The sequence below is a fragment of the Leuresthes tenuis genome, unplaced genomic scaffold (assembly GCF_036924035.1).
Source record: "Leuresthes tenuis unplaced genomic scaffold, fLeuTen1.0.hap1 SCAF_4, whole genome shotgun sequence".
In the NCBI taxonomy this organism is placed as follows: Eukaryota; Metazoa; Chordata; class Actinopteri; order Atheriniformes; family Atherinopsidae; genus Leuresthes; species Leuresthes tenuis.
This window is the reverse complement of record NW_027325358.1, coordinates 26,430,140-26,455,947: the sequence shown is the minus strand read 5'-3', so window position 1 is coordinate 26,455,947 and position 25,808 is coordinate 26,430,140. Positions and strand designations below refer to the sequence as shown.

The following is a 25,808-nucleotide window of genomic DNA, read 5'->3' as shown; positions in this document are numbered from 1 at the left end:
TTTGTAGCATTTCTAAATAATCACACTGGTGATAGATGGTCAATAAGATGGTTTCAGCTGTGACGTCCAAAACAAACAGAGCTCGTCTTTAAACTAGCAAGGAATGAGTCTGAGGACATAATAGTGGAAAATAATGTATACAGGATCAAACTTAACATGTACAAAAAAACAAAAATAATGTTAGATATATTTTGCTTTTTCTTGATGCAAAGAATTAGAGAAAAAATCTCATATGGGCGCATGGAAGACCTTTATTATGTTATGTATCAACTTTATAAGAAGACCTAATAACATTATAAATATAAATAAATATATATGTATACAGATTAAACCTGAAAAATTATTTACAACCCAAGTTAAAGAAATTCAGCCCAATAAAAGATGTCTTCCTGATCAAATGTGTGCAGATATGCTTTGTTAGGGCATCCCCATTCTCTCAATTAACCTTCCCAACATCTGGCATTCTGAGGCGCTCAGCCACATGTGTACAAATTAGTCTCACTGCTGGACATCATCAATGAATCTCACGTCCTTCCAAAAGTAGTGACCGGCTCATCTACTCAACATGATGGGGGCACGATACCATTTATTGCATCATTAGACATTTTCCCTCTCCAAAGGAGAGCCGACAGTGTGATGATGGATGTTCGTACCTACTAGTGACTATAACATAGTAAGATTAGCTCAGACTTGGGGACAAAATGTTTGCACACTAAAAACTTTGCATTGGCACTTTCTTAACACAACATAATACAACACAAGTCCTCCAAATATGTCTGACTACAGGTCCATCCATCCATTTTCTATACCAGCTTAATCCGTCGGTCAGGTCGCGGGGGGGCCTGGAGCCTGTCCCAGCGGTCATTGGGCGAGATGCGGAGTACACCCTGGACAGATCGCCAGTCCATCACAGGGCCACAGGAAAAATAGAACAAATAGAACAAACGAGACATGAACGCAACTGTAAGCATATAAACAAAAGAGCCTGAGAAGATCGGTGTGAGCACAAACTATGTGACTCACACAATCCCAAACACTGACAAATAGCAAAAGAATAATCAAACATATTTATCTATAGGTAGAATAACAACAATACCTGGAAAAGTGGTCACCAGCCATTTTTGACAACCTGGCTGTCACATGTCCAGCCTTAATGCTGGCCATCTGTGTGCCAATGTGAAATTGAAACCTGCTGTGTGTCCCACAGACAGTCTCACCTCCGTAACCCTACCGCACCCACCAAAAGATCCATCACTGCACATGATGGACAGAAAAAAGAATGACCAGCTGATAAATGACTTTCTCAAAGTTTGACAAAAAGGCCCCTCAAAGACAGACGCATAAATTAAGAAAGACCTCCATACAAGTCGCGTTCTATCACGTACAACCACCCAGACACTAGACACAGGCATCCTCCCAAAATGTGGGAATCCAGATCGCCGAGGTTGTGCAGGACATGCACGCCTGGATATTCCCACATACGCAAACATTTGTATGTCGCGTTGGACGTGCTTTGTTATGGTCAGAGGACATGGATATTTGTCAAATAAATAAGTATGTAAGTGAACAGAAGAAATCTGAGGAAAAGATTCCTTCAGCTTCAAGTTCATCAATCACAGGAAAAAAATAAAAACAAAGCTTTGAAAGAGGATAGAAGTAAGAGGAATGAAGAAAGCTTGCACAGCTTTTATTTACTAGACTGAATGCATCTGAATATGGCTGCCAGATTCACCAGCATCCCTCATCCCATTAAGACCAGGCATCACTCAACACTGAGCACACTGGTTGAAGTTAGCGGTGCGTTACATACAATTAATACCAAGTGATCCACTCTGTCACTGTAGACTTTAAGGGGAAAAAAAGGTTTAGAATTCTGACAAAAAGTACAAGACCAACAGGCATGAAGTCTAATCATTACCAGGCTTTCTACCATCACCACTCTTATGGCCTGGTGCCACTGAACAATGTGTGCGTGATGAGCATGAGGGTACCAGCAGCAGCAGTAGCAGCAGCGGCAGCGGCAGCAGCAGCAGCAACGGCGGCAGCTGCAGCGGCGGCGGCAGCGGCAGCAGCAGCAGCAGCGGCAGCGGCAGCAGCAGCGGCAGCAGCAGCAGCGGCAGCGGCAGCAGCAGCAGCAGCGGCAGCGGCAGCGGCAGCAGCAGCAGCAGCAGCAGCGGGAGCAGCAGCAGCAGCAGCGGCGGCAGCAGCAGCGGCAGCAGCAGCAGCAACGGCGGCAGCGGCAGCAACAGCGGCAGCAGCAGCAGCGGCAGCAGCAGCGGCAGCGGCAGCAGCAGCAGCGGGAGGCAGAGACCACCCTGTCACTGGCACTGCAGCTCCAAACCAGTCGTGGTTGCACTTCATCACTACCATCGCACTTCATTAACAAGGACACCAGGGAGGGGGAGCAATCAAGGCACTGGGAACTAATGAGAAAAAAAGTGAGCAGATTTGATTGGACATGAGATCTGAAAATAGGTAGATTATTGAACAGTGATCAGCTCATCTTCCGCTGTACCATCCTGTCACTGTGGCTCCATTTAATGATCATTCTACACTTTTGGATCCATACAAAGTTTACAAAGGCTCATTGAGAACTGATTTAGAAACAATTAGCACTGCATTTTCATTCAACATCTGCTATTTACAGACTAGTTTTATAGTTGAGAAACTTCACTGATTACAATATATTTTATACCTTCTGCAATGACTTCCTCACACCAAATCACTCAGAAAAGAACCAGCTTTATATTGCGACTTTCAGCACTTTGTTACTACCAGCCTGTTGCAAAGACATATTATTTGTTCCCATTTCTTTAGTTGCGTCAACAAAACATACCAAAGACAGCACAGTCTGACGGACATGAAACTGTATTTTTACACCAAGGCAGTGAATCCCAAAGAGACATGAGCCAAAACTTAGTATTCTTCAGCATGTGCCCGAGGACAAAAGAAGAACTGGCAGGTCCAAAACTATCCAAAGCAGTAGTTGTTACTAAATACTGACTTTAAGGCTCCTTAGAATTGTACCAACTCCAATTTGGCTTTAGAAAGCTCCTCTGCTTCCCTTTCCAGGCAACAAAGACTAAAGTACAGTAGAATAAAAAAAAAAATATGGCTGGCTAAAGACTTTCAAACCATTCAGCACAGAAATGTGTTTGTTAAAATTAATAAATAAAAATGATAATGTAGCACTGCCTCAAAACAAAAATCACAGAAATAATGTTCAAATCTGTCTCAGCTCAGCAGCAACTAACAGCATATTTCAACACGGCCAAATATTGCTTCCCTCAGTTGTTGTGGAGTAATAAACAAATTCATAAAAAAAATGTAAAAAAAAAAAGCCGTCCAAGAGTTTCTCACCAACTGAACAACTGTGTTCTAATTGAAATGAGCTGAGTGTAATAACTCAACAACCCCTGTGGTGAGTGGAGCTTCCCAGCAACACGCTGGCTGACTGAGGAGTTATGGCGAGACTTTGATCCTCGTGCCAGACGCCGTCCTGCTCATAATGCACTCACACGCATTAAGACACATGTGCTCTGATGCACAGACAAGAAAACACGTATACACGCATTCTGGTCTATGAGCAACACACCCCGATCTGGCAAACAAATAGAAGAAGGCCCACACACTTCCTGGAAGTGACAAGATTCCAACAAGTATCTGTATCCCACGGGAAGAATCCTCGTTTACAGTGCTAACTCATACTGCTGCTCAAGGGGAAAGAGGAGCATGAAGCGAGAAAGAGCGACATCGTCCCTGATAGACGGGAAGCATCGCAGAGGTGTTGTTCAGCCAGGGAAACTCTCACATATGATGACAGCAGGTTTGGACTTTTCTTTGTACACTCTGTATGAGCATCTGATTTGCGAGTTCTCCATGTCTGTCATCCATCCATCATCTCTGTAAGCTTTACTCTGTTCAGGGCTGTGGGCCACTGGAGCCTACTCAGGCTTATACTTGGTAAGGAGTTGGCATATAATCTATCCGTGACAGGCTTTCAACATAGTTCTTTTCATCACATTCACTTAGACACATTAACGGCAGTTTGAAAACCTCCCAAGACCGCCTGAAAGAAGTGAGCGATACTTTGGGTGAGTACATTTCTAATGCCCGCTCCCTTTGTGACAAAGACGGCCATAAATAATCTGAGAAGGCAAATGAAGGAACGAAGCAGCTTCTGGAAAATAAAAGCATAAGCAACTGTATGTGACTCACTGCATCAGGGAAAGAGGCCCCAGGTGAACATGCACGCTGGGAGTAGGAGGAGGCATTTTCAGATCTGGGGCAGATGCTGTCAGTCCTCCAATGTTGTTTTGTTCAAACAACAATTCAAGACAATTTCATCTTTAAATCAACTTGACAAAAACCGCAGTGAACCCCAGCGAATGAGAGGTTGGGTCAACCAGTTGAGTTCAAGATTCAAGATTTGGTTTATTCATCGTAACATAACCTGAGCTATAAGAAAACTATTAAAAAAAACACCTCAGAGATGGAAAAATATGGCCCAGAGGACCAAACTGTTGGCATTGTTGGTGCCTCTCAAATCAGAGCAGCCACAGTTAAACAACAAAGACTGCTTCAGTTGTATTGACCCAATCAGTTGATGTTACACATCCAACAGGCTGCGGATGTTCGATGTAGAACATAACTGCAGTGGAAAAAAAAAGAAAAAAAAAATCGAAGATTAATGTCATTTTCCTCCTATTTCACCACATTCTTGTCATAATCGGCGCTCGGCAACCAACAGTGAAAGTGTTACCCATAAACTCTGTTTAGCCCACGGTTCCTGGGCCGAAAAGGACCCCCTTACTACAAGACTCCTGGAAAAGGTTTCTCCAGTTCAAATGATGCCATTGATTTCAACACGCAGTCCCTCCTCTCCTCATCTTACCGGAGTCCCATGCTGCACAGAACACGATCCGCCCATCAAGTTCTGATGGGACCAGTCCTCCAGATACGTCCACAAACAGTCTCTGATTTCCCATTGTCGAGTCCCCATCTCATCCACGTGTGATGAGACATTAGTCTGTAAAATGCTGGGCAGAGCTACGGATTAAAGCTGACTCACGTTAAACTCTTCTCTGGGCCCTCTTCATTACTTAATGCTTAAGAGCTTTGGTTCTGCCACGTTGTGAGTAATAAGGGTCTGCTGCAGGTACTTTCACTAATGGCAAGTGAAAATGATGTGTGCTTCAAAAAATAAGTTTAATTTTATTTATTTTATTTTTTTTTAACTAAAAGAGGAGATGACATCAGACTTGAGCCTTTTTTTTTTTTTTTTTTTTTTGCTACAATAGTAAAATCAGCTGGCTTAATGGCAGCAGGCTATTTGACTAACTAGAAAAACACAGAAAACACACCTTAAATGGTGAAGAGCTGTTGTGCAATCAATTGTGCCAACAGGATGGGAACAAAGTCGCATATTTATTTATTTTTTTTTTTTTTACAAAATTCTAAAAATGAATAGAGCAGAAGGCCAAATGTATTTCTGCCATTCACAGAGAAAACTGGAATCCAGGAGCAGAAACGTGCCTGAATACAGTGAATACTTTGTGTATGTTAGATTTCTGGCTAAAACAAATCTTATTGTACAATATTATGACAAACCATAGACATGATGAGCTACTTAGCAAAGTTTTTGCATAAGATGGAACAGGAGTGTGCAACAACGCTCCTTTTGGTTTGCAATGTGGATGAGGGTTAGACGTAAGCCAGCTGACACGTCCTTAAAGGAGCAATAACTGGTTTATTCTGCAAGTGAAATGTGAACAGAGAGTGACTTGCTCCAAGTATGACCAAACTGAGTTTATTATCAAAGTTTTGATGATTTGTTAAATCACACTTGTAACCTTCCATCGTAACCCTGATCACCTGGTTCACAAGTCAAATGTTTTACCACTCATATAAATAAAGGGAGTAACGGGAAAAAGATTGTAAAGTAACAAAAAGGCGCCTCCTAAAAACATTTCAATGGCCTTACGAGGGTTCTGTACAATTATTTCATCCATGTTTAGTTTTTTTGCTACAAAAGTTTGAAAAAAATAAAAGATGTAAGTACAAACTTGTCCATATTCAACCAGAATGTCCATTTAGTACCTCATCATCTTACTTTCACTGACAAATCCCACTCGAACGTTCCAGCTGAGACCAAAAGCCTTAATTTAAGGCGATACTTATCTGTAATATCCCCAATTCCACGTGTAGCAGCAGCATGTTGAATTTTTTCCACTCAGAGGCCGTTAATTCAAGTGCTCCAAGCGTGGGCCGTGGCTGAATAACACAGTCACATGAGAGCATCCGCCCTACTCTAAGGTAAGGTCATACAGACCGACAGGCACCAATCTATTTTGCTTCAATTTCTTTCCCTCTGCTTGTTACTGCCATTGTTTTCCTTTTTGGCACCTACGTTGGGAACTTTACAACCTGATACAAAACACTGCACTTAGATGCAATAAATTCATGCCAATAAAACATACTTAAATATTCAAATTGTTTAAAAGAAGATCCTACAATACTGGGTTGGTACATGAGATGAACTGAGAATGTTACTGAGAAAAAAAAGCCTAAAAAGCCACCAAAGCGCCTGGAACGACTTCTCATCCTAAGAGCCACCAACATAACTGTGGGCAGCTACAAGTGGTGGCGGCTGCTCTGCAAACAGCAAAAAAAAAGGCAATAAGACCACATGTTGCACTGCAGGCTGTTTGCACTGAAAAACAGTGCTGGATGCGCAATTACACACCATAAAAAAACCACACACACACACAGCTGCACACACACAAATCAGTCTGAACATTTGATTACAGCCCAAGAAGCTGCACACTCTGCTCTCCCTGACACTGCGCCTACTTCTGTTGTGTGATTTACACAGTTCCTTCCACTGATGCACGGAAAAGAAAGAGATGGGGTTAAAATTCCACGGGGTGAATTTGAATAAATGAACAAATCCTGTGCTAGGTCTTACGACTCTCTCTTCATCGCTCTTAACTTGGATTGCACCACAGCATGAAGGAAGCACACAGCCTTGAATCACCGCCGTTTGAAAGTCTCCACTGGAGTTCTTACTGAGGACTGTAAATGTTATGCTGCAACTGCCTATACTGCCCACCAGTGGGCTCATGCGTGAGCTACAACGTGAGAGCTGAAATCCAGATAGACGCCTCTGGGTTTTTGCTTCTAGATAAATGCGAGAGAAACGGCAGAAATTTTGGTGTGAAAAAGGCATCTAATAAAAAAATCTTTTAAAGGACGTTCCAGTGTGTGTGTCTGACTACAGTGAAAAATGGATATTAGACTTCTGCCGTGCAGAGTTTACAGAAAGAAAAAAAACAACCACAATCAGAGATTCTTTAATCCTCAAGGGATGATCAGAGGCCGACCAAACTTTGAATACACTAATAAAATAATTATTACCAGGCCCTGCTTTAATTTGTTGTTGGTCACACAAGACAACAAACATGGCGGACAACGGAAGGTTTGTGGACAGAGGAAGAAGTTGTGGCGTTTTTAACTTTAATTAAGGAGAAACCAATAACCGCTATCCTTGAGAGTAAACAGCAGAGAAATGCCAGCATATATCAAAAACTGCGGGTCAGAAAGCCGGTAAAATGTTTACAGGCTGGTTGTCATGCCAACCTGCGGAAAACTCACGGGTTTTCACCAAAGTCTGTACTTTTGATGGAAACACACATGATTTAAATTTATTCTAATGCGCATTTCCCAATGATTCGAATAACGTTTGGATGGAAACATGATGTTAACTTCATCTATGGTCATAAAGTCTCAGCTCATCATAAAAAACACTTAAGTAATGTTAGACACTTTGGGTTGGTCACAAAATGAAAAGTCACAAATATAGTCACAAATTTGCCCCAAAAAAATCATATAAAGTCAGTAAAATACATCAATCTTAAGGTTGTATATAGTGAGAGTGTGTGTCTTTGCAAAATGTAGCAGTTTCAGCCCTGCTTGTGTCAAATGTGTCACAATAGCCACTTGGAAAGAATGAGGGGAGGCTGGGATTAAGCCCAAAGTGGAACTGATGAGAGTGATTAGATAACAGATGAAAAGCCTTTTGATGGGGACATGTTGGTTCAAGCAGCCTGTGTGGTGCTCATGACACATAAAACAGATGTCAACCATTTACACCATAAAAAGAGGCTGATAAAGGGCTTCTTGTTTTATGTGTGCTGCAAACCAACATTTTGATTTATTCATTTTTTTTTTGTTAGAGGTTCCTATGATTGTTTTTTTTTTTTGACTGTTCACATGCAGGGTGATCAGATAACAGATGAGACGGATACAGACCAAACGCCACATGAAAGGTTTTTGCTTTTTTTCAAGGTGACATAATAGTGACACTTTTTGCAACATGATGAAAGAGTATTTATCATAGGTTAGCCATGAACCAGTTAGAAGGCTAAGAGATTGTAATCGCTTTAAGACCCACTTGATCCTGTTTAAAAATCTCCAGTACAATAACAATATATAGCCAATGTTATGTCTACAATAGCCTTGTACACACAATTCAGTGCAAAAAGACCCAAGTATCCCAAGAAAGAAAATCCCAAATATACAACAGCTTACACCAGAGTAAGCAGAATATCAAATATATATATATATATACTTTTTTTAATATGATCGTTGAGTTAAATTGTTATTTTTTTCAAACACATATGGCAAATTTATGATGCATTACCATGACAATGAGAAAGTTGTTTGCATCTGGGAACAGTTCATTGAGCTTTCCAAAAAACTAAAGTAATGCCTTGAATAAGACTTAAAATCCAGACTTGAAGAGGAGGCCCCTAGGATGTAGAACAGGGACAAAACAGAGAAAAAGGAGGAGGAAGTTCAAAGCATTTCTTCCCTTGATCATCATGGGAAGTGTGAGAGCACTGGCAGATCAAATGGGCCAGCTTGGACCCCTGCAACGGGAATATCAGGAAGATCTTCTTTTTTTTTTCCTCCACAAAGGCATGACCACAAGAACAAGTCAAACACCTCTCTACTCAGCTTTATGGAGACAGAGACTGCAGACAGAGTGGTAACGGTAAAGGAGAAAGAACGGCAGTACTTGTTAACAACAAAATAAGTGTCACTCTGCATCCCAGATGTTGAAGATGAGTCCCTGTGCATGTTGTCTACTGAGGCCTGCCGACGCTGCATGTGACATCATCAGCTATCTTGTTGCCAAGCTACAAAAACAAAACCCCAAACCATTCATGGTAATCTATGAAGACTTCCACCACACCTCTCTACAACACTTGAACTTTTATTTCATTTTACTTTGTTGTCTTTTTATAACAATAGCATATCTTCAATAAAATGACAGAAATAAATAAATCTCTTAATATTCTTACCTTCCTTTTAAATAAAACCACAGTTTGATGTTTGACTAAGCGAAACTGTCACTTTTTAGCTTTTTAACAAACATATTTATCGTCAAACCTTTTAAGATGGAATAGATATATATGGTTGACACATCAATGTCATGCGAGGGCACACACATACACACACACGAATTTTAGGTCCCTCCTGATTTTTTTTATAAGACGTATAATGAAAAACAAAATGGAGATGTTCATTTGGCCCTACTGCACCTAATTGCAACATTAGTCACAATGCCGCTAAAATAGTCACAAAATCCAACTCATTGGTAAGACTAATTGGCTAGAGTAGACTCAGCATTTATGAGGGCTCAAAGCAAATACCAGCAGTTCCATCAAGGCTGCATAAAAAGCTCCTGGATCCAGTTTCAGATGTTTTCAAAATGACAGAAAAACGTAAAAATCAGGAAACTCACCTTTCTCCTGAGAAAAGTGTCAACAATCACTGAATTGGCTTCAATTTCTTTTTAAGGGATTATCTATTTAATCATATATTTTTTTTTACACAGTAAAAACATTTGTTGTTCATACTAGCTTTAAATCAGCACCTTTACACTTTTCAGCCTAGCCCCAGAGTGCAGGCGACATCACAGATGTTACAAATACAGTTTCCCTGCTCTGATGCTGATCATCAATGATCTTTAGCTAATTCCAGCAGTTCCACGTTACTGCTCAGGTGGTAAACAGAAGTGACGCAGCAGTTCAGCAAAGCATTCACAACACACACACACACAGAGTAAAGCTGGCCCGACATCCACCGTCTGCAGCTTGCTTGAACATTGCTGCTTCCACTTGTCTCTTGGAGGCTTCGTTGGGGAGGAGGGTCCAAAGCTGAGTGTGAAGTTGCAAACAGTTATTGAAAACCGTAGCTTAAAATGACCTGAACTGTTCTGAACAAATTCTTACACAGCTTCACATGAAGCACTTTGTCATTTTGGCCTTGCAAGATGCTCTATTAATATCATTTCCTCAAATGTAAAAGTCTTCAGAAAAAAATGGTTCTTTTCTTTGCCATCTTTTTATCTTTTTCAAAAGCTTTTGATAAAAGATTTGACCTCATCGTGCCGATGCTCAGCCATCTTATTTTTTCTTTTATCATTACGTTCCCTCATATTCTTCTAAATCTCTCTACAGAGCCCACCATGCTCTGTCGCACACTGCGCCTGTGTTTTTGTCAGCTTGCGTGTGAGGTCCTGTACTAATGTCTGCCTCACACTCAGTCTCATCTCTGACTGGCCAATAGCCTCTAATAAATAAAACCTGTGTGCCAATCACAACCTGACTACATATGCTGGACATGTGGTGCGTGTACTAAGTTTTTAGAAGAAAAGCAAAAGAAAAAGAAAAAGATCTCACACAGGCGGGACACTTCCATACTAATCTCTGTGCGCACACACACACACACACACACACACACACACACACACACACACACACAGAATTAGACTGCTAAAAAGCAGATGTGCTGTATATATGTTAACTTGCACACACTAACACATAAACACATGGAAATGCCCAGCAGATGAAGGTAAAATCTTTCCCCTGTGCTTAAATGGGAACCACGTGCTATGGGTTCAGGCCGACTTAGTAAAGTAAGTCCTTCCACTCATTATGTGGGATGACCCATGCTTCTCGGAGACGGAGGAGAGCGCAAATCAGCTCTCTGCGCCTCGGCCCTTTGAACACAGCCTCCAAACCGGAGCAGTTAGTAATTAAATAAACAGAGCGGGAGATTTGTTCCCGCTGTCACTTGTGTTAGCCAAAAGGAACCTGCCGGGCCAAGGCTGAGTCAGTCTAAGGTACCATTAAATGGCAGGGAATCCTTTGCCCTGAGCCAACAGAGCTGGCAGCCGAAACAGCAGAGGTTCCCAAACACCACAACTACGAACACATTTGGTTAATGTGACTCCCCTGAACAATCAGCCCCCAAATGCTCTCCAGGGAAATGTTACAGCGCAGTACCGACATTAGCTTGCTGTTAAATGTGCACATACCACACGCTCCAGGAACTTCTCCCAGCAAAAAGCCGCAACTTCACTTAGCTGTGCCGTCAAATGACAAGAAATTTGTTTAGAGCGAGCGATCCATTGAAACACAGGTGGACGCTGTAATATTCCCCTAAATGTTGACACCCCTAAATGCTGCATACACCCCACGTTACAAACAGATGTCCAGTTTCCTGGACCAAAGGCCCTGCTCCCTTTATCACTCCCTGCTATACTGGAGAGTTTTCCATGTTCTTCCAGTACAGACAACAGAAGAAAGAAAGGCCAAAGAAAACTATGCATAAAACATCTGTCTGGGATAGAAATCACTTTATCGTGTTAAAGCTGCGTTTAACTACAAACAAAAGAAACACAAAACTCCCATATGAAGCTTTATGATCGCTTTAAAGGTGTACGGACCAAACAAAACGAATTCAGTGAGCCTAAATGTTCTAAATGCTCCACTGCATTGAGTTGGGTTCCATTCATTTGTTGCACTGCAGGACTACAGAAATGTTACAAATAGTCAAAGTATTATGCAGCTTTTTTTAAATTTATCATTTGTGTTTGACTTTCTTTATGTTCTTGTGTTGTATGTTTTAACGACTCCTTGCAAAGTACTTTGCCTAACGGCGAAATGGTAAAGAAAGATTACTGCAGTGAGGATGTTTCACACATAAAGGCAGACATGAAAATTAGACCGCATCGACACTCTTTGTATCTATATTCTTTGACCTGGATGACTGAACAAGTGAGTAACTTGTACAGCTTTACTATATCTAAGACTATTAAGTTTAACAAATATTGTGTGCAACTTCCAGATACGTTTGTGAACTTCAGCTGTCTATGATGGTTAAAAGGTAACCAGCGTTTGGATGGTTAAAAGGTAACCAGCGTTTGGATGGTTAAAAGGTAACCAGCGTTTGGATGGTTAAAAGGTAACCAGCGTTTGGATGGTTAAAAGGTAGTAATCCATCGAACAGATAGTAACAGACTGAGACAGCTCGAGATTCAAAGACATGTTAAACCCTGTAAATTCCGTAAGTCTGTTTAGAAGAGGACTCCATGCATATTAGGGGGACTACAAACACCTTTTCCAATCGTGTTTGACCAGGGAAAGATCAAATTAACCAGCTCATTTTTGTTTGAGAGGGCAACTAATAAACGCATGTGACTGACGTGAAAGTATTTCTTGAAGAATTACTTTCCTTGCATGGATGTCCACTCCAGTTGTTGTTGGTTTTTACTTCCTCAGGGTTTATTTACTGTTAGAACTACTTCTACTGCATCCCAACAACAAACAATCTTGCTTATACTGCCACTCTGTGGTGACCTGAAGCAGCCTAGTTTATTTCCCTCAAGCTATGGTAATGGCAACGTCTTGTTTCTTTTTTTGGGGGAGATTTTAAAAAATTGCTTCGATTTTCTTCGCTATTGAATGGAAAACCAACTATTTTCTCATCTTCTACTTTTAAGACAGTTGTGGAAAAGACAAGTGAAATCAGCCAGGATTATTTCTTTCCTTTCTCATTAAAATATACATCTTCATAAACTTCTTCCCAAGTCATTTTCTTTAATAGCCTGCCACTGGCAGCTTCGCTGGCTGTGAAAGTTGTTGAGGATGGATGGGGCAGGGAGTGGAGGAGAAAAACCTCACCCAGTCTCTCCACAGGCCTGTTGGTGGACATCTGGAAAAGATCCGGATCTGCAGATGAGCTGAGTGGGACTGACCCCACCTAACTCATCCATCATTCTGTTCTGTATACTGGACTTAAGGAAAGGCTTAATGAAAATATCAAAAATCTCTTATCTCAAAGTTGGAAGCAAATTCAACCGTGCTAACAGACCAGGTCAATAACTATTTATATAATAGCCTTTCATCATCAGCTGTATAGACTTCTTTAATCGAAAGAAAACAAGGTGGTGCTGTTTAACATGAAACTATAGTTTCCTGAGAAATAAATGAAAAATAAAAGTGAAATATGGAACATGTTGCACATCAAAATAAATTCTCATTCTCTGACCAAGAGGAGTGACCTCAGTCCACCAAGCAAGACTAAAGTAGACCTGATTGATGAAATGTCTTGAGATGTTTTTCTTTATTGTCCCAAAAAGTGAAGTTTTCTTACTGTGCCTAAACTGGATTATTCATCACTTGCCGTTGGTTGATGTGACCGGAGTCCCTCAAGTCATTGTTGGCCCCTTCTCCACCACATATCTATCAGTGTGACACCAAAAGCCTTCAGACATAGATGAATGCTGAGATGGATTAATAGAGGATCAAAGCCAAAGGGGCTAATGATTGATTGTGTGATGGTTAAGCTGCCACAGAAATTTGACCAGCCAGTGCAGCATCATCATCATCATCATCATTATTCATTTGGCTATTTGTCTTTCCAGCACACATCTATCGCTTTCATTTGCATTTTATGTAAATGATCAGAGAAAGCTTGAATTCTCTTCAAACCCAGAACCATCCTCAACCATTTCAGGGGTAGTCTAAAGTTAACATTTTCTTATGAGCAATCCAAACAAAAACCATTACAGAGAGTGTCCAGCGTTATTCCTCCGTCATCTGTAGCTCTCAGTGATTCAAAGTCAAACACAGCACAGGCAAACACACAATATGCTTTCTTTTGCGGCTCAGTGCAAGCTTGACATTCTTTTGATGACAACACCCTTCTGAACATCACATAATGACTCTCTGCATTTCCACGCCGTCTGGAAAACACAGCTCACTACCAGCAACCTCACTTCCAAGTGGAGCCAATCAAACAAACAATAAATCAATCTACAACTCTAACCGCATTGACTTTCTGCCGAGTGCCATCATTAGCATGGTTTATTTGCTCACCGAGCTGTTTCTAAAAGCAGAAGCAAGCAGAGGTCTGTTCTCTGGGGTTGCTGCTGATGTCACTGCTGGAGCAGCCAGCGTCACTCCTCTACCTCCACGGGAGTTTATTTGGAAGTTATTAGTGCTGCCCATATCGACTGTGTACATGCTCTACCAACGCAGGCTCAATTCACTGGTTTAATTATTAGGCAGAAACGACGTCTATCTGGATTTTTACAGGCCTAAAACTGAGGAACTATATTAAGGCTGGCTGCTCCTCATTAACTTTAGCTTACAAACTGAGCCATGTTTACAACGGCCATTTGTTTTATTTAATGGTTTTTGAATGATACACAAAATCCTAAAATGATGGCAGAACATGGAAGGAAAAGCTAAAATCAAAGTTACAAAAGTTGTCTCGTAAATTCGTAATTAATATGTAAATAATTCATCTGCTATCATCTGCTGGCTTAAAGGTAATTAATGGTTTCCACTTCCACTCAGAATTTCATCATCTTCACCAGTCAGCCAGGGTCCATTTGCAGCCAACTGTACAGAAACTAAATATTTGTAACCACACAAACCAAGCGCCCAGACTACCCATGCATCTTGTTTAATCTTCCATTAGGGAAAAAAAAAACATACATCAGATAGAAAAAGATGAGGAGAACAACGGCATGGATGCTTGTTTTGAGAATGGGCATTAGCCACACTAATGGAGACCATTGCATACCCATGCGTGGAAAGCTTTGCCACAGCTTACCCATAAGTTAGTTTGTTTCTTATCTGAGATTAAAATGTAAACTATAATCTTACTGATATCGTCCCTGCCTGACACATGAAGCCTCAGTTCGCACCTTCGCTCCGTTTCAGACTAACATGTAAATGAGCTCTTCTTTCATAAAACCGTTTGGACACTTTTTGCCGTTCCCATACCAAAGTCTCAGAGGTTTGCAGGCTTTCAAAATGTTTTCTGCCATCTTGAAAATGATGGTACTTTAATCTATACAATGCAGATTACGTTGCACATGTATTGATTTCACACATAAACAAAATTCATATCCTTCTAAAATGTCAAGCAGAAAAGTCAAACTGTATCACAGATAAACTAGAACAATTGTTCATCACATATACAGTATGACAGTATCTACAAATATGCTGCAGTCTTATTTCCTCACCTTGTTGCTAGACATTTTTGGTGGCTTCTGGAGGTGTCTTATGTCAGCCTCTGAAGCATGAAACATCATGTGTATGGCTGTGCATGTGCATGGCTGTGCATGTGCAGGGCTCAGGTGAAGACAATAGTGTTATATCCAACATCTGCAGGTGAAACCAAAGAGCAAAAACCCACCAGACTATTAATTTTATAACTAAACTGAGCAGAAGTTATTTTTCAGGTTTTCAGTTACACCTTATGCATGCTATTATCATTATCAGGACTTTATTTAATCAGAGTAAAAAAGACTGCTGAGATTAAAAGGTTTTTTTTCCAATAGTGTTCCGGTCAAGGCAGCTCAGAGCAGCAATAGTTACAACAATATAGACACATACGAAAGGATTGCAAGTGCCCATCACAAGAAATTAACGACAAGCCATCAAAACATCCCAAACAAAAGAAAAGGCATCAAACTATTTACTCGTCAAGTCATCACAACAGTCGACATAAACAGGGGCAGTGATATCAATCATAATATTTACAGCCAGATGTTCCCACATCTTGAATGTTTGAAATGTGTTTAAATTAATTTAGTGAGACCAGCTGTTTAAGATTCAGGCAGTTTTGGAGCGGATTCCAAATTTAGGGGGGCAGCATAATCAAAAGCCTTTTTTCCCTTCCCAGTACAGGCTTTCGGCAAATCTTTGAAGGTGAGAGAATAACTTCCCCCTACTTTTCTGGAGGATATAGGTCTGTAGGTAGGATGAATAGCCAAGAATAGCTTTACAAATGAGAATATGCCAGTGTGTCCCGAGTATACGGGAAGACAAGGCAGACAATTAAACACGACAACACGATGTACAGTGGTGAGTGAGAGTTTTAAGGTTTAGCGTGAATATATACTTTATATATATATTTATACGCCACAGAATTATAAGAGGAGAGACTTTTACAGTACATAGTTTGTGTCACTGCAGCAGTTTTTCACCAGCAGTCAAATCCAATTTGGAAAAAAAAACATTCAAACCCGACAAATGAGACAGCTTCCAATTTCTGCTGCCCTTTTCAAAGGAAGTAAATTTAATGAGCCAGCCACTGTCTGTCACTTAGAAATATCAGACCCTGACATGGACTGATGTCACTGTTCCAAGCCACAATATGAGAAATATCAACACTAATAAAGTATAATTAGTGCTGATCTTTCTTGTTGGTAAGGGAAGCTGCTGCTATTGCAAATCATTTCAACTGGTATGTGTCAGACTGTTTTCAGCACCATTTACTGTGGAAATGAAAACACTAATCTGCGGTAGTATCACGTAAGAAACACAGAAAAAAGAAACTATGATGACGACATATAATTGAACTAATTTAAAAAAAAAAAAAAAACTTCCAATAAGGATTCAATTTCCTCTTTTGCTAAGATTGGCAAGTAAGGTGGAAATTTACTGTTTGCAATGGATGTGCCACAAAGCGGCGACTGAAATTTAGATAACTGGTCTCCCTCCTCATATTTACATTCAAGTCTATTCAAATCCAGCTGGGACTGGGAAGGGGAGTCACTGAGGGCTTTGGGTTCACTCTTAAACCTCTAAAAACGGGTCATCTTCCTTGCTGACCTCAACCGGAATCATTTCCCAAAAAGGACATGACTGCAACCTTCACTGCACTTCGGTCATGAGCTGGACTCGAGCAGCCCGACTACAAAGAGCTTAATCTATTTATAGGAAAACACTGCTACAGTACAGTGATCAGGGGGGAAAAGGAACTCGGAAGACGGAAAGACAGTCGGACGCCAAGGATACGCGCCAATTGTCAAGATCAACAAAAAGTCTCGCCGTTCCTCTGCTTCACAACTTAAATCTATTTGTCATGTAACTCCGAAGAACAATGAACTTTCCTCTTACGTTTTGCAGTCTCAACTTTGACATTTAACAAAGATAAACTCTTGATGGTTTGTTGAAAGATCTGGACAGAATTAAGCCAAGTAGCTCACTGTTAGGTCTTTGTAAAGCCAATTCAGAGATTGGTTTTAACATTTCATACACTGCTGGGGGGGGTTCATTTGGTCTGTGTGTAACTTATCAATTAGCACATTTCAAATAGAAGACTCACTTTTAACTCAGATAATCACACAGAAACAAACCCTATAACTTTTTTATGCAGGTAATTCATTTACTCAGTTATATGAAAACTTTTGTATTACTCAAATGACTACGTCAGCCACTACATCTGACTACATCTACTAAATAAGTATTTGTGCAATTCTTGTACAGTCTGACCCTGAGGTTCCCAAACCAGACACCCCACCTCTCTGAGATCCTGTCCATGAAAATCACAAATAGGATCAGTGAGAAGGGGCGGTTCCAACGCGTTGGACCTGGTTCCAAGAGTGCGCACACAGCTCTTGCTTTGGTTATACAGGGACCGAATAGCTGGCATAGCTTAACTTCTGGTACCCCGTACTCCCACAGAATCCCTCTGCGACCACGGTCATAGGCTTTCTCCAAGTCAACAAAACACACGTAGACTGGATGGTCAAACTCCCATGATCCCCTCAGTACCTCAGTGAGCTTAAAGTCATGGTCCACTGCGCACGACCTGGGCGAAGATCACGCTGTTTCTTCTCCTGAATCTAAGGTTCGACAATTGGTCAGAGCTTCCCCTCCAACCCTGAAGTAAACTTTCCCAGAGGGGCTGAATAGAGTGATCCCTCTGCAGTTTGAACACGCTCTCCGGTCCCCTTTAAAAAAAAAAGCGGTCTGCCACTCCACTGGTGTTGTCCCAGACCTCCGTGCGACAGTTAAGAGGCATGACAGCCAAGACAGCCCCGCCATGTCCAGATCCTTTAGCAGCACAGGGCAAATCTCGTCTGAGGTCTGATGACATGACTTAGTAAATCGTTGAACCTTTGGCCAGAGGTAGGCTGATACCAGGTACACTTATGCACCTCGTTATGTTCAAACACGTTGCTCACAATGGACGATCTATGACTAGCGCCGTAGTCTAAAATCAAAAGGCCGCTCGGGTTCAAATCAGGGAGGCTGTTCCTCCTTATCATGCCTCTCAAGGTCGCTTTATCATTGCCGACATGGGCATTGAAGTCCCCCAGAAGAACAATGGAATCTTTCACGGGTGGGCAATCGAGTTATTGACTGAAGTAGGTCAGATGCTGTGGACTGTGTGAGGAAATGTTCCAATACATTTAGCCAGTTCCAGCTTCCTCTGTGGGAGATCATTGCATGTAAATGTAGTTGAATTCAAAGCACAGATCTTGTCTTTCATTTACTTGAATGGTGTTTTTTGTGTACTTTCATTCAGACTCACGTGTTTGCATGCATTTTAACAGTCCAGCTTCATTTGGACTAATGCAACTAACAGAGAGAAATGAAAAAAAAAAAGAAAATCACCATCACAGGGCATGCATTTCCACACCAAGTTCACGTGGTCGTTCTACCTCTGGAAATGTTTTGGCACAAACGCTCAGACAGGATATGGCAGCAGGGTCCAAAGCCTTCACCTCCTGACTGGAAAGTGGTCATCAAAGCGGAAACAGAAAATACCCGTACTGACCGTATGAGACGCTCCAGACGAGCAGCTGGATTTATAAAGCAAACAGTCTCTCGGCGGAGATGTCGGCTTTATCACCTTCTTTCTGTCTAACTGCACATCTCAGAGGAGCATTCAACAGGCCCCACTAATTACTGCAGCCTCAAGACTGTGTTTTTCACTTTTGGCTAACCATGGAGAACGAAATATAAAGCCTTAAGTTTACGCTGCTCCGAAGTGTGCGACAAAGAGTCCGACCTGTAGTGTCTCAGCACTCCTGTGTGTCAGAATGGGTTAAATGATCTGCTCTTTTAATGACTTTCTGAACAGAGACATTAATGTCCTGCTTGCTGTTAGTGGAGACACAGACAGGCTAATGCAGGTTCTGGGTCAGTGTAAACATCAGAGACAGAAAAAAGAAAATGATAATGATAAGAATACATGTGTACCACATCTAAGTAAGGCAACACTCTCAAGTCTTGGCCTCTCAACTGCTTCAGCCTTCCGGCGGTGATGCATTAAAGTATCTAATAGTTCAATGGTTGACAGATGATCATCTCTAAATCTTATGTTTCCAGTACCTCCCGTCTAAAAATGTCTAAAAACGGCCACGGGCCACACACTCCATCCTGAGCAGCAAGTTCTACCTGCGATGGCAGCTATTTATGGCCTGAGCAGCGGCGTTTTGCCAGGAATAACTCAAAAGCACCATTAGCTCCGAGCAGATCTTATTCCAGAGCACCAAACTCAGCTTATTTTGGTTTTCTCCCCATTCTATTTATCCAAGTTGCATGAACGGTGAGGTCACATTTCTCTGTGGGGTGGATGACACGGTGATGCCCTGACGGTAAGGTCAGGAGCTCTCACACTTCTCACGTGCGTGTTAATGTGTGCTCGACACCGCATCGTGTTGTGAGGGTGTAGGTGCATGAGGCAAGTTGTTCCACAGCAGAGCAAAGTCTGTCTGACTGCTTCCACGCCGCGCGTATGTAATGTTCCTGGAATTTGTGTGACAAATATACGCAGACGCTGCGGCACATTTAACTTTACCGTTCTGTTCTTCCAGCTCGTTGCCAATGTCCTGGCCCATTATCTTCTGTCGGCTGATGACGGCTGCTAATGCATCCAAGCCTGCGTCCTGCGCTGAAAAGAAAGGAGAAAGAAAAGAAAATTTCTACAACCTTGGCCAATCGATACAAATACAAATATAACATTAGAACAACATCAGTGTGACGGGGAGGAAAAACATTCTAGAAAAGAAAAAAAAACAATTGGACTCTGTAGGTTTCTAAGTTTGGGATGTTCCCTACCACAGGAATTTGATTTTCTCCCACATGTTCAGGCACCAACAGTCACCCAACTCCACCAGGAATCTCACAGCGGTCCAGAAACCGCCATGTGGTTTGTTTTCTCTGTCTTTACACCATACTCTGATCTCATTCATCTGATTGACAAAAGCCTAAATGAAGACACCGCAGTAAAATGTCTCATAGGGGCAGGATCTGGATTACAATATGCCTTGTAAAAGGGATCACACCCTATATGTTAGCATCAGCTGGGCCAGAACTACTTCAGTGCAAATTGTTTCCATCCAGTGATCAGACTCTCCAGCCAACACAATATCTCTATCGAACTTCTGCCTTTTGTAACGTGCCCGTGTGTTCACCATAAGAACAGTGGAGCCGAGTCGAAAAAGTACATTTGTTGACTAAAATTAATCTTCGCTTGAACCACTCATAAAATGCTTTTCTAGTGCGAAGCTTCTTCCGTAGTCGTCTTGCATTATAGTGAGAGTGCATTTATTTTCTTTGTTCATAAACAAACTTTCCTGAAAACACTTTTGTTTGCTCCCAAAAAGATGATCTTTATCTATCATTGGTGTCAGTAACTTTGGGTTCCATAGCAGGTATCCCAGAGCCGTTGATAACGAAACCCGTTAAACAATGAAAAACTCCTCTTAGAGATAACTGGCACTCTGACAGAGATCAGAATCTATCCTGTCAACTAAGACTTTCCTCTTCAGGTTCTGTGTGTGCTGATTCAATATCAGCTGATGTGTGGGATACGATTCAATCCTGAACTCTCAACTAAAACTGCTCCAGAGTAGGTTATGCATTCAACTTAAGTTACCATGGTGATAAAGCCAGGTTAAAACAGAGCCACCTTTAATGACATGAAAACTCTGATTCTGAGCTTAGCATACCTTACAAAGGTGTGAGTCTCACTTTGTAGTACATCCCATTAGCCTGGTGAACACATGTCCTGTTCTCCCGACTGCCATCAGGTTGAAACCCTCCCTAAGTCAGATTCTGCTGGAGGTCTATTCCGGTTACAAGGGATTTTTTTCTCCCCACTGTCACCTGCAGTTCAGCTTGCTCAGGATGGGAGACTGAAGCAAACTGAAGATTCAACTCAATCTGTTGGTTTCTTTAACTAGGCTAATTTTTAATCAACTGGCATTATATGCCCATCATTACAATGAACTGAACTAGAATAAATTGGACTGAATTGCATTATAACTGGATTGGACTTGTATTGAACCTACCCACTGTCCCTGTAAAGGACCCCGAGATAACTTTCATTATGAACTGACATAATTAATTAAAACTGAATTTAATCAATCCTGAGTGTAATACTATTGCATTGAATTACCCTCAATAATTCTTTGTTGCTGCTGTTTAATTTCCCCGAAGGTCAGGCCCTTGGTCTCCTCTGATTCGTTGATCAGCCAAGGATTGGTTGAAGAGCTTCCACCGGCTGCTGCCCCTCCGGTCATCAATGTGGATCTGTGGTTCATGAACATAACAGTTACACAATTCTAAAAACTTTGACTTGGAAAATCAAATTACCGTTACCTCCGAACAAAAACGTAGTCGTGCACAACTGAAAGACACATCGTCTATGGATATGTGCTTGTTTAGTCTGTTCATCACTTTTTAGCACACAATACGGTCAACATGCCTGGATGGGATGGAAGCACAATGCACATAGTACAACTGCTCTTGGAAACACCTGAAAAATTCATCTTCACTTTTGTCTTCCATGTGCTTTTTCTAACCATCACGACACCACAACCATCTCATAGAAAAACAAATTAATTTACTCATTGTCTTTTTTTCCTCCCCAACAATTAAAATTGACCAAGTTGGCTCCTGAACAGTGAATGAACATCAGGACTGAGACTAAGTGAGACACCAGAGAGCTTTCTGCACTGTCCTGTGCAGTGCTACCTTCTGCTGTGTGGTGAAAAATATATTATTCTAATAGTTGAAAGCTGGGTTTTTTTCTTTCTGCGACAACTTCAGCATTTCTGGATTCAACTGTCTCTGCTGAGCACCAGGTGTCTGCAAAAGTGGCCTGAACCAAATGTAGCGTAACGTAATGTAAGAAATGTAATTCTACTTTACTTATATGTGCTAAAGTCCTCTAACTGAGTATTAACTTGGTATTAATCAGGCTATTGTTAGTGCAATCAAACTAAATCTTTCAATAGATTTTATGCTATTTTTGAATTGCAAGGCATAACACTTTTATGGAGAAGTTACTGTGTTACTGCTTCTGAGGAAGCCTCTTAAAGTAATGCGAGACTACTCACAATAAAGCAAGCTGAGGTTGACAACAGCAGAGGAGCGGATGAGACAAGGCATTCAGCCTAATCTTTCTAAGATGTGTGCTTACTATGTGCCAGACCTGCACTTCCTCCATACTAGCGCCCACTGTGTAAAGATCCAATTAGGCAGTCAGTGGGAAGCGCCAAAACCAGTCAGGCACATCTCTTGGCACCCACTAAGCACTTGACTGTCACCACTGAGGCCTGCGCATCCAGGTCCTGACAGAGTGACTTAGACAGGCCAGATTTAACTAATTATAACAATTTCCTATGCAATCACATATGAAGGAAAGGTTAGAGCATAACAGAGTAAAGGTGGGTCCAAGGGGCAAGAGGGTGAACTCAGCCTTCAAAAATAGGCGCCACGTCCTTCTTTTCCTTAGACTGAAATGAAGATGCTTAGAATTCATTGTTTTAGGGATAAATTAAAGTCCCTCGAGAAACTTTCATGCCATTCTTTCTACCCAAAGTTCTCACCAAAAAAAAAGAGGTGGCTTAGATCATCCAAGCATGGCCAATCTATCCCCTCCCACAGAGACCACACAGTGGGAATGGGTCCGACGCCCTCGCTTAAATCCAAATTACCCACCACATATCACTATTAAATGCAGGTCTCACTGAGCAAACTAAGAAACATACGACCACATGATTCCCGTTTGCCAAGCTAATTTATTAGCAAATGTCGCTTGAGATTTTTTTTCCCCTTCTAACAAAGTCTTTCATGTAATAGGGTGTGTGGTCTGTAAAAATTAGATGAAAGCCCGTGCAAAGCACCACTAAGCAGATCAATCCCAAAACCAAAGGTTTGTGAGGGATATCAGAGAAAAGCGCTCTCGTCTCAAGGCATCAGTAAGTGGTTTTCTTTTGGTTTTTTTTTACATCCGACTGATGTGATGAAACTGATTCTGCTTTAAATTTATACTAACAAACATCTAGAACCGCAAAGACGTCGGTTGCTGCGCAAGATTTCTCAGCACATGCTGATCCTCTGCAGTGTTACAACAATAAGGTGGCACCAACTATTCAGACGACATCATTTCCTCTTCCTGTCCACACAAATATCACCTGTGCCACACTCGGTCAAACCTCAGCCTAATGACTACCTGCAGCTTTAAACAATTACAATCACATCAGATGATGATAAAGACATTGATTGTTTTTCGCAGCTCTTCGCTCATCTCCACTACCTGCAGAGCATAGGCTACGTTATGACCAATGAACTCATTTCTTTCATCCTGGTTCACCAGGATGCACTCGTTCAATGTGTGCGTCTACTTCGGGGGAATGTGTGATCAACAGTGCATAGCGAGCAAATCTAATGAAAAAGAATTGGCCGTGAAGGAAATAGAGACTTCCTTCCACAGCATGCGGGTCATATCGGATGCACAAAGACTTCCGCGGAAACTTAGTGACCGGTAACGTACCATCAAAGCAAAGAACGGAGTCTATGACCCGTCTGGTCAGGAACATAGACAAGAGAAGGAGGATTCATTATTTTTAATTAGGCAGCCATACAGTTGGATATGATGATAATAATAATAATTTAAAAAGACTTTAGAGATGAAAACCACAAAATGAAAGGTGACATGTTCCAAGAAGAAGCCCCCAACCACCCACCCACCCCCGACAGACAGTCAGGGTGAAAAATTTCCACTGAGGACACAGACAGGGGGGAAATAACTGGATTTAAAGGAAATACAACACTTGTGCTAATATAATGTATTAAACTGTAGAAATTGTCAAACTGTGTTATCCCACATTTGATGAGATTTAAAACTACTGACTTTCTATTTGTTAAAGCGAGGATGAACTTATTTCTCTGGCTGTTAATACCTGGTGGGTTCAGGCTCCGAGAAATCTCCTTTGAAAGTGGCATTGAGCTGCTTCTCTCTGGTCAGAAGGTCATCGATAAGGTTCTGCCTCCTGTCGGCTTCAGACTGTATTCTGATAAAACCACATTAAGGTCCATACACTCCTTTAATAACCTTCAAAGAAGACTAGTTTGGTTTTTGATATATTTGTTTTGGTTCAGAATCCTGAGCACAGCTTGTCACAGTGTGTATGGGTGCATAGGTTCCTTTTTTATAAAACTCTAATGCCCTCTACAGGAAAACTACTATTAATGCACAAGAAATCACTCCTGCCCAGATTATAATCTCAGTCTTATGACTCTGCGAGAACAATCACCAGAGGAAAGGATACATGCGCCTAGAGGAAGAGGTTCGCAGCAAGCCCTCTTTGAGCTGAGAAATGTTCTGCTTCAGCTTCTGCAGTGACGCCCGTAGTGTCATGTTTATCTGGAAAAACAGAGCGCATGCACATCTGTGAACTCAACACTACCTTGTTTGTCACTTTAAAAGGGAGTTTAACACGTTACCTTCGCAGTGTTCCCCCCTGTTCTCTGCTGCTTGTTCCTTTCATGGATGTTTTCCGCCACTTCCTGTGCCAGGCGGCAAGTAGCATCATAGTTCTGCAACCTTGAGATGAATGAATGGGATAAAATGTTAAGTAAACTGACATTACTGTCACACATACATATAGCAGCCAAATGCAAATCTGGAAAGAAAATAGTATTAGGAAATATTTCAATAATGACGATCCAAATCTTGTGGAACGTTTGTAGATCAAATTATCTCGTTTCAAATTAGATAAATAAATGAAAAGTTTATCAATTAATGCCAGTGCATTCATACTTGTGGAGGGGGTTATGTACCCCATGGGCCTTTTTTTATGCTAGAGTTTAATAAACGATGTAACCAATGACGCAAAAACACTACTAACACGATTAAGAACTACTAGCACGATAACAGGGGACGGATTCTAGAAACCAAACGCTACAACTGTCCTTCAGTAGTATTTAATGCTGCGCTATTATATGGTATCGGTATGGTTTAGCTATTTTTTAAGTAGAAAGTAAGCATTAATCATTTAACATTATTAATCTATTTTGTTAATTTGCTTATCCGAAGAATAAACGCAAACCCTACCAAACTATATGTACCAACATACAATTAAGAGAGTAATTACCTTCTTAAAGAACATGTTGTTGTGTTTGGCTAATCTTAATAAGGAACTAGCTACCAGCTAACTGGGAACAGAGCAGCTATCAATTAGTCGTAGAAACGATATTTTTTGTTGTTCAGGAAACGCCTGAGACGGTTTATTGAAGCCCTCAAAAACATTACCTACCAGGGATCCTGAGACATTGTGATAAAAATGAACTATGGAACGAAAATTGCACGCAGTTTGAACCGGTACGGCAGTAATCACCACCAAGCTGTCGTTT

The 25,808-nt window shown here is 41.3% G+C and overlaps 1 protein-coding gene across 1 annotated transcript in view; it reads right to left on the bottom strand.

The window, feature by feature from the left end:
• stx8 (syntaxin 8) overlaps positions 1–25,808 on the bottom strand; it is a 42,723-nt gene extending 16,915 nt beyond the window's left edge. Inside the window, exons 1-6 of the mRNA XM_072383457.1 lie at positions 25,712–25,808; positions 24,900–24,999; positions 24,725–24,819; positions 24,356–24,466; positions 21,565–21,698; positions 19,963–20,055 (exon numbers count right to left, since the gene is read on the bottom strand). Of these exons, the coding sequence (XP_072239558.1) occupies positions 19,963–20,055; positions 21,565–21,698; positions 24,356–24,466; positions 24,725–24,819; positions 24,900–24,999; positions 25,712–25,728 (550 nt within the window). The 5' untranslated portion in view covers positions 25,729–25,808. The remainder of the gene's footprint in view (positions 1–19,962; positions 20,056–21,564; positions 21,699–24,355; positions 24,467–24,724; positions 24,820–24,899; positions 25,000–25,711) is intronic.